This window comes from Nicotiana tomentosiformis, chromosome 2 (assembly GCF_000390325.3).
Source record: "Nicotiana tomentosiformis chromosome 2, ASM39032v3, whole genome shotgun sequence".
Taxonomy (NCBI): Eukaryota; Viridiplantae; Streptophyta; class Magnoliopsida; order Solanales; family Solanaceae; genus Nicotiana; species Nicotiana tomentosiformis.
This window is the reverse complement of record NC_090813.1, coordinates 61,906,042-61,918,505: the sequence shown is the minus strand read 5'-3', so window position 1 is coordinate 61,918,505 and position 12,464 is coordinate 61,906,042. Positions and strand designations below refer to the sequence as shown.

The 12,464-nt window shown below is 34.2% G+C and overlaps 1 protein-coding gene across 2 annotated transcripts; it reads right to left on the bottom strand.

Moving 5' to 3' along the window:
* Positions 1-4,773: 4,773 nt before the first annotated feature.
* On the bottom strand, positions 4,774-11,930 carry LOC104113018 (protein REDUCED WALL ACETYLATION 3-like). 2 transcript variants are annotated; one of them, XM_009623088.3, is made up of 16 exons: positions 11,616-11,930; positions 10,929-11,020; positions 10,448-10,588; positions 10,307-10,363; positions 10,155-10,227; positions 9,241-9,399; positions 8,719-8,868; positions 8,368-8,623; positions 7,691-7,806; positions 7,519-7,605; positions 7,310-7,398; positions 7,079-7,141; positions 6,863-6,919; positions 6,100-6,196; positions 5,827-5,985; positions 4,774-5,229 (listed from the first exon to the last, which is right to left on the bottom strand). In XM_009623088.3, exons 1-15 carry the CDS (start codon positions 11,649-11,651, stop codon positions 5,830-5,832), a joined length of 1,629 nt encoding a protein of 542 aa, XP_009621383.1. In that variant the 5' UTR covers positions 11,652-11,930; the 3' UTR covers positions 4,774-5,229; positions 5,827-5,829. The 2 variants fall into 2 exon arrangements, with proteins under 2 accessions (XP_009621383.1, XP_009621384.1); XM_009623089.3 differs by having other exon boundaries at positions 10,448-10,585; positions 11,616-11,861.
* Positions 11,931-12,464: the final 534 nt, after the last annotated feature.

The window sequence follows — 12,464 nt, the reverse complement described above, 5'->3', positions numbered from 1 at the left end:
GACGTTGGCCCCACTGTCGATTTTTGGGTGAAATTTCGGATTTTTATGGAAAAATTATATTTTCTTATGGAATAATTCCTATAATTTTTATGCACTGACACGAATTAATTGTGGCTAGATACGAGACTTTCGGAGACCAATTCTCGTGGAAAGGGCATAGCGGAGTAAGAAATTATACGGTTTGAGGTAAGTAACACTTCTAAACTTGATTCTGAGGGTATGAATCCCCGAATTGGTGTTATATAAATTGTTTGAAAGTAACGCACACGATAGTTGACGAGCGTGTGGACGTGCACCATTGAAATTGTGACTTGAATAAATTCTGTGGAGTTGAAAAATTAAAGAATCATGTTATTATGTGAACATTTTCCCACGTGTTAGAGAAATTGTGATGAGGCTCTTATTAAAGATCATGTTTAGGCTACGTGCCGATATTTTAGGACCCATGGGGTCGTGTTGCTATTGAATTAATTATTTTTAAAATGTACATTTCACACTTAGTCATATTCGTCCATTGTGAGGATATTTATGGGATCGGGGTTGCCCCCTTGCAGCAGGCCTTACAGGCTTTGCTATTTTATGTATCGGGGCTGCCCGCCTGCAGCAAGCCTTATAGGCTTTATTATTATACTGATCGGGGATGCCCGCCTGCAGCAGGCCATAATTGCTTTATACATTATTATTATATGGATCGGGGCTGCCCGCCTGTAGCAGGCCTTACAGGCTTTGCTATTTTTATGAATCGGGGTTGCCCGCGTACAGCAGGCCTTATAGGCTTTATTATTATACAGATCGGGGCTGCCCGCCTGCAGCAGGCCAGAATGGTTTTATACATTATTATTATTATATGGATCGGGGCTGCCCCACCTGCAGTAGGCTTTACAAGCTTTGCTATTTTATGGATCGGGATTACCCGCCTGCAGCAGGCCTTATAGGCTTTATTATTATACGGATCGGGACTGCCTACCTGCAGTAGGCCATAAAGGCTTTATATCACGCTTGGGTTGAAGGAGCCCCTCCAGAGTCTGTACACACCCCAGTGAGCGTAGATGATTATATATATATTCGGGATGGATTTCCTAGGGCATGGACTTGACTTACTTATTTATATTGTAATGAATTTACCTAAATATGGATCTTGTCTGTATCATTTATATTTGGGAATAAATTACCCCAAGGCTGGATTGGCCTTATACGGTACTGAGTGACTGACTGTCAGTCGATGTGATTTATATACGGGTTAGAACACCCCTGGGCTGGATTGTCCATAAACTGTACCGAGTGACCGAATAATTTGTGACCAGTATTTACCTGAGGTCTTTCTACTGAGATGTCATATTCCTCATATCATGCAGTGTTGATCTATTTTACTTGTACTGAGTTTAACTGTTGAACTTGAAAGCATGCCTACATTTTTGTACCATTATTTATACTGGACTGTACCTGCGGAGTTCATCACTACTTCCAGCCCAGAGGTTAGTATTGTTACTTATTGAGATAGTTGTACTCATACTACACTCTCCACCTCGTGTGCAAATCCAGGTGCTCCCGGATACGGCGGCTGCTAGATTTCGAAGTTAATTCTGTTGGGGACTATCAAGGTAGCTGCTTGACGTCCGCAGACTCGATTCCTTTTCTGTTTAATTATTATACTGTTCTATATTTACAGACAGTGATTTTTTTTCGTCAGACTGTGTATTCATATTAGATGCTCATGTACTCAGTGACACCGAATTTTGGGAGTGTTATATTTAAAATTATGAGTTTCTTCCGCTGAATGTAATTATTTTATTTTCAAACTTAAAAGATATGGTGGTTTATTGAGATTGTTGGCTTGCCTGGTATTGAGATGAGTGCTATCACGACATGTGAGATTTTGGATCGTGACAATATTAAGCTAACTAGCAATTTTTAGAAAAAAGTCAATTGGTACTTTAGTATAAAATCTAAAAATATTTTAGACAAATCCAATCTATATATATATATATATATATATATATATATATATATATATATATATATATATATATATGTCTCAACGCCAGTGGGTGATTCTATTTATATTAATTGTTGAAAAAATTATTATATATATATATATATATATATATATATATATATATATATATATATATATATATATATATATATGATAAGAGTATTTGAGATGAGAAAGTATCTTTTGAATTATGATGAGAAAATTCATATAATGGATAATACATAACTAAAATCATAATAGATAAAGTCAAAAATAAAAATTTATAGTACAACGAAAGAATTTCAAATATTATAGTAAAAATTTAAAATATAATTAAATTTCTCATATAGTAAATTTTAATAATGAAAGCATTTTGAGCTATAGAACCAAAGTGTAACAATCAATTAAATTTTAGGAGTAAGAAATTCATATTTATCTATGTTTTTATAAGGAGGTAATAATTAAGCAAGAATATTAAGTCTAAAGATAAATTAATAAAAAACTCACATGACAATACGACAATATTAAGCGACGAATAAAACAATAACGATAATATATCAACGCATGGCGTATCATACAAATATATCAATAATTAAAAAACCGATAGCTTTAAACCAAAAAAATAATAAAATCGTAATTTCGTATTGAATATAGATATTGTCTAAATTATAGATGAAACACTAAATGAGGATAACCAATCGATTGAAAATTGTACAAAGTGAGGGATAGAGATAATGTGTGGATATTTATAATTTGAATTAGTTTAAAATAAATAAAGTAAGTTTAAAAGTAATATTGATACATTTAGACAAATGGAATAAATTCTTCAAGAAAAATAATTTAGGAGTAAGAAAAAAAAATTATATATATACACACACACATATTATATTACAAAAAGAGCAATTGACAAAAATATAAGACAAGTGACGAGCTAATAAAATATTATATAGCAAATAAAATAATATTAAATATAGTAAATTATGTAATAAAGAAAAATGAAGAACTAAAAAGTGATTCGATAATTGTAAGAATCGTTTTCTAATTTCTTAAGATTCTTAGGTATGTTTCACTAGATAACAAAAAGGTAGTTAAAATCTAATTCAAGCAATATGATATAATGTGCTCAAACAAGTTAGCTCACATAATATAATTAATATTCTCCGCGCATCGCGCGGGTACCAATACTAATTTTTTTTATCTAAAAACTACCTTTTAAAAAAAGTTTTTAGCTCATTAGTGATCATTTGGAAATATCAGATAGTAATTAAAGTACACTTGCAGCTTTTATTCTTCCATATTATATCTAGTATATTTGTTTTGGAAGACTCACAGAAACACAAAATTATATTAGAATTTCCTTCTCCTTTTTACATTTCCTGGATCTACCTATCCCAAACCAATTTAGAATGATAATAAAAACATTCTTTAACCGAACGGAAAAATTATATAGCAGATGCATAACGTAAGAAAGAAGAAGGCAAATTTTTTGTATTATTTTGAATTTCTTGTTAATATATTGCTATTTTTAAAAAAAATACATTATTGTTACTTTCCACTAAATTCTGCCGAAATTTTAGGCTGATTGTCAATGTTTGGAGATGTTTTGTGTAATTTTAATACGGCATCAACTATATGTGAATTAAAAAAGAATCTGAAAGTAACATCAGAATCATAGAAGTAATCTTCATCTTGATTTGTTTGCTTTTTGATATACTGCAACTAGCTTAGTCAAAATAATTTTAATTCAGATTTGGTTAATAACTTATCTCAATAATGTGCTTTTGATCTTATTGTACAGTCATCCAGTGTGTGTTATTACTTAGCTCCCCACAGATTTTTATAGTTAATAATCTATTATCTTGATTTTCATCAGTTATCAAATAGTCTAGAAGAGTGAGGAATTAGCAGAGGGCTTTATACAACATTGGGCTTCAATCGGTTCATAATTAGGTGAAATTCAAAAATAGCCAGATTTATAAGTGATAATTGAAAATGGTCACAATTTCAAAAGTAATCAAAATTTAGCCACTTTTCATGTAAAGAGTCAAAATCCGAAAAATATTCCAGCATAATATACTGGAGTTCGAATTTTTTACATGTGAACTTCCAGCATAATATACTGGAGTTCCAGCATAATATGCTGGAAGTTCATACACAAGTACTCCAATCTCCAGTATAATATACTGGAACTTTTCGTGTGCTGGAGTTCCAGCATAATATGCTGGGAGTTCATACACAGGTGCACCAATCTCCAGTATATTATACTGGAACTTTTCGTGTGCTGGAGTTCCAGCATAATATGCTGGGAGTTCATACACAGGTGCACCAATCTCCAGTATATTATACTGGAACTTTTCGTGTTGCAACAAAATAGTGGCTATTTTTCAATGACTTTGCAAACGCTGACTATTTTTCAATTACCAGTCCGAAAACTGGCTAGCCCGTGCTATTTTTACTTCATAATTGGCTCATAACTTTTCAAAAGTGCATGTAGCCCAATTAGCGAGTTAATACGTAGAAATGACAAATGTCGTTGTCTTGAAGTTAAAATTTTTAATTTAAAACAAAATAAATATTGGCTAATTCATAAATAGATATTTGTGTACTTCCCAATTTCGATGTAGTTGTTAATTGTTAAATAGTTTTCACTGTCATTATATTATTGTTGCAAGCATGTTGAATCAAGACAATATCTCTGTAATCCTCTACAATTTCGGACCATGGAATAGCAATCTGAGACGTTGAAAAATGTCTCCTTCAAGACTTCACAAACGATAAAAAATAAAAAATAAAAAAAATTGTTCTCATAGAAAAAAAACAATTGCATAAGTTATGAATCATTCAAGTCTGCTGATTAGAGAACACAAGTAAACTTATCATGCCTACATTTCTTTCTCTTACACTGATTAATTAACGTGGAAACATATATGACTGTGAAAGGTAACGGCAAAGAGAAGAAAAAATTGAATACACTTGGCAATTGATATCATACAAACTGGTTGTCACGCAGGTTTTCGTTGAATTTCGAAGTAAAATCTGAAAATAATTCCTTGTACTTGAATTTAGTAACTGCAAGTGATACTCCACAAAACTGTTGGCATGCTTTGCAAGCTAGCTTTGAATATCAACATCTCTATACCATTCAAGAAATAATATAGACTGATTCTCATTTCCACATATAGTTTATATCTTTCTAGAGTAATCTACGACTGTGTCATCCGAGCTGTGGCCATACAACTTGTCTCAGAATGAAGCTGTTCAGACAAATGGTTCTACCAAATTATTCCAAGCAGGAAAGTACACACTAGGATGATTCATGTAATTATGTATTGCTAGAGATCATATACAATTTGTTGAGGGAAGGGGAATGAGGTGACAGAGCAGATGCCATCAACTATGCATTGTCAAATAGAATAAGAACTTGACATGGAGGAAAATGTTTTCCATAAAAAAAGTTCAATGGGGAAATATTTTATCTTGAAAAATGATTTCTGGATCATTTTCAATGTTTGATTAAATATAAGACTCGGTAAAATATGATAACTGTATAAGAAAGGTATAAATAGTGTTTTGAAAATATATTTGATTACTAAAGGTTGATAACAATATATAAGTGTTGGTTGGTATGAAACAAATGATATGGAGTAGGACATGACATATCTGTAAGTAAAAGAAGACATTTTCTCCCTTTAGTAGAAAGTAGTGTCCTTAGAAAAACATTTTGAAAATTCAACATAACCAAACACTTTTACATCATTTTCTTGAGAAAAATACTTTTTAGCGAAAACATTTTTTCATCATACTAACATACCACACTTTTTTTTTTTTGGATCAGTTGGATAAGTACTTACACATCAATGAGGGATCTGAAGAAGAATAAAGGAAAGGCAATATATGCACACAGAAATCACAACCCCAGCAATGAAGTTGTGAAGCAGCTTCTGATTGTCTCTCGTGGGTACGAAAACTGTCTTGAGTGTGTTGGTTAGCTCAAAGAGCCTATATGATATCTGCAAAAGAAAAGTTGTAGGCCCGATTGAGAACACAGATGGAGAGAAAATGGATCAGATGAGATCATAACTAAAAACGTTCAGGACAAATGAAAAGAGAAACCATAAGCTTACCAAAACATAAATTGCAGTGACAAGCATAAAATTAAGCATAGGATAGTCTGGAATAAAGGACAGGAGCCACTTAGGCTGTCCATTCGGCATATTTGACCTGCACATGAAATCAGGAAGCACTAAGAACTCAAAGCATGCTGACCTTATCAACACAGCCAACATCTATTAAACATTCTCTGACAAGATGCAAGCATTGAAGAAAAATTACTCTAGAGGCATTATAAGGAAACTAGGTAAAAATCATTACAAGGAAACTTTAGAGACAGGCTGGGAAATAAAGTATATTATGTAAGATTAAGGATGTCAGTCATTTACAGATATGGAATTGGTACAGTAATACCCCTGTGAATTTTAACCACACGGGAAATGCTTAAGTTTAGCATATTACTTGGGAAACATCCCAAGGTGATAGAATGTTTTGGATAGATCACAAATGATTAAATTGAGGGGGCAACTATTGAATTGCTCGAACAGCCTCCATTTAAAAGTTTAAATTGTTAAGAGAGGGAAACTTCTGTTGATATATTTTTGAGTTTGACATGTACCCCCTTATGTGCAAGCTGATTCCTTTTCTTAGGCCAAGCATGTGGAACGTGTTGATGGGTGACAGTGAGACTTGAATGCAGGAACTCAGAAATACAACATTAAACTGTGCGAATTGGCCCATGTAAAAGCTCAATTATTAAATGTGGGACAGTTTCATTTATTATTTCAGTCTGAAACAACAATCGTTATATTTAGAAGAACAGTAAAATCCACACACCTCAGCCAGATGTGGAACTGGGAGATATACGTTTCCAATGTGACTTTGCCCAGCCACCTAGAAAAACTTAACCGTTAAAGAAGAGGAAATAAAACACAGCTCCAACTATGTTTAAAACAACAAACGAAAAGATTAATCTGATGGACAGGAAAAGGAAGGGATAAGGTCTATGAATGAGCACCAACACTAAAACCAAATGGGTCAATAGAATCTTACGCAAAGAGAGTCAAAGAGAAATTCCGTAGCTCCTGAGTAAAATTCCGCAAGCAGATGTAAACACTGAAAAAAGGAAAATTAATGAGAAAGTAGCACAAGACTTCAGGAGAGAAATACAACATACTTTCTTTGGTTCGGCATATTGTAGGCAAGCAATAGTTGGTGTTGTATACAAGTTCACATTCAGAAATAAAGGGCTAAAATAGAATTTAAAGAAAGTTTAATACACACGTTATGGGAATCCACGAGGTGTAGGGGTGGAGCTTGTTGTATGCGGTCTTGTCCAGCTTGTATATGTATTCATACCATAAGTACCCAACCTAAGGAAGACGGAATGAAAACTTTACGAATTGGAGGAAGAAAAAAAAAAGGAAAAAGAGACACGCTGCAGCAGCAAATATAGTTGATGTTATGTTAGAAACAAGATAAATCCTACTCACAGCTACAGCAACTGCAACAACTGATGACTTGATTGTTCGTCTCCGCTTAGGTTCAGACTCCTCCAGTTTCTCCATCCACTTCTCAACCTGAAAGGATAAGATATTCCAAATATAAGTCTTACAGAACAAGTGAAAGACAAACAACTAGGAATTAGAGTTTTATTAACATTACATTAGGGTGAAAGTAGGCATATATCATGCCAATAATCCATATATAGCGGTCCAGTCCAGATCTGAAATGCCATTCATACAAGCGAGGGAGATCTGGCTTGGCTGGATCACTGTATCCTACAATTTGAGAAAGTAGAAAACTATAATCAGGTGATAAGGGCTTACACAAGAATCCATAGAATGATACAAAAAGAAAGGATGACAAGAAAAAGGGGGAAAAGATTCTTTAGCGCTCATACTATTACTTGAAACACAAAATACACTTGAGACAGTTGTTTAGCATTGACACACAATTACATATGTGACTTTTCTTGCATATAATAAATGAACCTAAGATAAGCACCTCTTAGCATGAATATTGGTCCATAATTTTGTTCCATATAGGTGATTTTCATGAAGACATCAAATCAAATTCTGCAACTATTTCTGAACCATGTCACTTACGGTGATATTAGTTTTGAGAACTACTTATAACCGAACTTATAATGATGGCATTTGCCATTACTTAGAGCCATACGTATTTGTCTTAAGCATAATATGGCATGAAAGAGTGGGTAGCATTTTCCACAACTTAGTTGAAGAGACTTGCAAACCGAAGTTCCTTGTCCAAGCACACAAAACAGTAAATACTAACAGCAATTTTGGAGAAAGAAAAAGAGTAAGTGCACCGTAACCAACCTAACATAAATGCGAAAGGACCCCAAAGAAATTCAAAAACTCCAGGAATCTCCCAAATCAGGATAACCACGACAAAGCACATAACTAGCTTCAGAGCCATCACTGATCTTTTCTCGTTGTAGTTGTGGCCAATGCCAAGGGCTCCATACACCATGAGAGTAAAAAGTGTGTGCATTGGGCAGATGTAATACAGCATATAGTCATTGTTAAGAACAACACAACAAAATATAACGAAGAAATTCAGCCTCCACATCATCTGCACACAGGACAAAGTTTACCCTATTAACAACACTGAACCTAAGAAATGTAAGATACCATTTAAGGTAATAAAGTATTAACACATAATATTACCTGAGCAAACCGAGCCAGACTAAAATCTTTTCTGATGTAATAATAGGAGAAGTTCCCAAAACCAGTCATCCAAACATATGCAGCAATGAAAACACGAATGGCATTATATATCTCTGTTGCAGCAAAATAATGATACATCAAAAAGAGGACCTGTTTCAAACAAAAGGATAGATTATTTAGACTGTGCAAATGTGGAGACCATCACAAACTGTAGGAGTATATACAAAGAGCAGTCCAAATGTACAGGAAATAAAAATATACACATGAAATGTTGGGATACTTGAACAGAAAAATTCTGAGTATTCAAAAGAGAATCTGCATGATTTACTGCTTCTTAATATAACACACATTGAACAGAGATGTTGTGCAAGAATCAAGTAACTACTTTGTAACACACTCACTGGAGAGACAGAGGAACAAAGGGTGCAAATGGAAGGTATTTCCCTAAAGAACTGTCCATATTTACTTCTCACAAAACTGAAGAATAAGTAGATCAAGAAAAACGTGATAGAAAACACTTGCCTGCATCCATCCTTTCCACTCCTCTGTCTGATGACGGTTAAGATAAAGCAAGGATTTTCCAGATAATGCTGATGTGTCGTTGTGTTTCTTGAAAGAAGTCATTGCTGAAACGATGATCAGAAGACAATACAGAAAGAGGAAGAGGTCCCGATTGTAGCTCTGATCAAGGAAAACAATATCAAACAGCACATTGTTACTTTGAGCTGCACTTGCTGGGTTGCAAATATACATCTTATACATCCGCAATGGAGTTCGCATACTTAAAAGTATAACTCAGCAATGATGCAGAAATCATTGGACATCATGTCCTTCATTCTAGTCAATTACCAATGCAGATCCTGTACTAAACTCTCAATACCAAGAACTACATACAAAACTAAGGGGATGAGCACAAGAAAGCAAAGAAGACAACAATTTATCAAGAATGAGTTTGATGCTTGTGGTAAAACATTTAAACATGGAAAATTTGAACTTTCCAAAATAAACCAATTATAGTAGAGAAGATCCAAAATTTTCTAGAAAGTACGAATGAGTTTACACATTAGCATGCATATCATATATACGCTAGTACATCTTCTCTAGAATAATACTAAAATTAGTTCCTTTGGAGCAAAGCATGCTAAAGTTTTGATAAGATATTTTGAAACAACATTAAGACAAAAGTTACTCAGCACAATTTTCACATCCAACAGTTCAATCAGGATATCACATACAGGGGTGAATAATGCCCAAGATTCCGAAGTAACAAATCATTTAGGCTGAACTGGCTGTGTATATTTAACACAGTATGCAGAGAACACATTACTCTAGGCGCACCACAAAGTGCTCATGCGCCATTATCCATGAGGTTAGTCAAAAGCATGATCTAGCAAGCATATCATGATGCATTATTTTTCAGTTAAAAGATTATGAACCTTAGTAGAATCTGCGAAGAAATTTGTGCGGTCACAGATATAGAAATAAAAAAGGATTCCCCCAAATTCGGACCTGTATGAGATTGAAGAGAAACAGGTTAGTATGAGGAAAAAAATGCATCCTGCATACTGAAAACAACCAAGAGACTCACATTGCCCTTAAAGTTGCTCGATTTTCGAGCAAAAAGGAGTCCTCCATTGTTAGAAACCTATAAAATAATTAGAAAAATGTTTAACGAAGAATGAATTAAGAAAGTTCAAGGAAAATCAACCAATCTGCACAGTGCACTGACCTAACTATATTTGTTTTTATTGATGAACTTGACAACTTCGTAGATGCAGAATTTGACAGACCTCCTTCCAGCAAGACAGCTCGATCTTCTTCCTTGATTGTTGCATTTTCCAATTCAACTAGATTATTATCTGAATGACTGCTGTCACAGGGAAGCCAACAATATAAATAAGACAACTAATAATATAGGATAGTACAATTGCTCCTATGGTTTTTGTATAGCTAAAACAACCAAAGCTGCTTTCAGAAATCAAGTAGTCTAATGATACTGCTCACTAGTGATTAACAAATAGCAGCCATTTCTCAGTATTCTACAAAGCTCCATAGTGAAGGGGATATATGAGCTTGCAATACTTTTTCCTTTTCCTTATCGGATGGAGATCAATTGGGTGGTTATTTCCATGTAGAAAATTGTGTAGGTCAACTTAGTGGGGAAGGGGGGTTGGTCTACTTCACGGCAAGTATTGAGTTGTTTCACTTACACTTTAGACGGGAACAACCACTTCTTGTACTCCAACCACTCAGAGTATAACCATGCAACAAGGACGGGGATAAATCCAAGCAGAAATGACACCTGAGACATGAAATGGGAAATTGTTCAGTAGATTCTACGATAAATTTGCCTTAAACGGAATAAAGAACAAAACAATCAAACTAAAGAACAAGATGAATAATGTTCGACATTGCGGCAGCGCAAGTGCAGTACATCTTACTCCAAAAAAACTAATACGCAAAGATAATTCCATAAGAACAGCCATTTCGGCCTTCAAATTCCATCTTCGTTAGCAAAACATGAATAATTTGTTTACCGACAGTTAATAACCCCCAACAGCAACAACAATAACATGCCTTCTGCTCTTTACTAGAATAAACATAAAAACTCAGAGTTTCCGAAATTTCACAGGAAATGAATCTCCTCATATCAGTGCTCTTAGATCAAAATTCATTTTAACTACTAATACACTTCTTTGAAGTTGTACACTCCCGTAGTTCAACTCCCCAACGGATCCGGAACCAAAAGAACTCACAATTATTACTACAATCCCACATTTCCGTTGTTTAACTCTTATTTAAATGATCCGAATCCAAAAGTAAACTTCATTTAACTTCAAAAAGAAAAAATCAAACACATCACTATAAAATGAAACGATCAACACAAGCATTAGTACCTGTCCAGGCGTCAGAGGTCCGGAAACTGCCGCCATTTTCCAAAACAAAAGAAATGTATATAGGGATCACCGACAAGTGAAATGCGCTGAAATAGGAGAGAGAACAAATGGAATGGATATTCCCGCCTGATTGAAGCTCAGCAATGAGAATGTGTATTCACATACATTATATGTACGTATATTGACTGGGAGACGATGAGATTATATATAACAGGAGAAGAATTTGGTTGAAACCTCCCCTATTATGGAATAAAATGGAGAGATCTGAAGCAATGAAGAAGATGAAGAAGGAGAAACCCCAGTAGGGGGTTGGGTGAAGTGGGTGGGTGGGGGTGGGGTGGGGTGGGGTTGGGGATGTAACGACGTCGGTCGCTACGCGTTTCTGTATTTTGGTTTTGGATTCAGATTTTATTCAGAAGAAATGTCTGTGTCCCTTTTTCTTTTCACTACCAACCGTTGATGGTAGCGGTTGTGGTTTTGGGGGATGGGTTTTCTTTTTCTTTTTCCCTTTAATTAGTTGCTAGTACATTGTTTTCATACGCGTTAATTAGCTGTTAAGGTTTAAACTTAGAAATTGTATTAAGATTACCACATTCTATTTACTCTCAATACATTGAAGATATTAAATGGATAACTTTCTTAAATTTATATCATAATAGGATTAATTAATTATATATATATATATATATATATATATATATATATTTAGCCTTAAGTGGCAGCTCAGTTGTAATATTGAATTTTACACATGTAAAATTCGATCTCCTTTCTTTTCGTTGTCCGTACTTCTTAAGAAACATATTAGACCCTCAATCATAAAAATTTAAACATGTTTCCTTCTCACTTAAT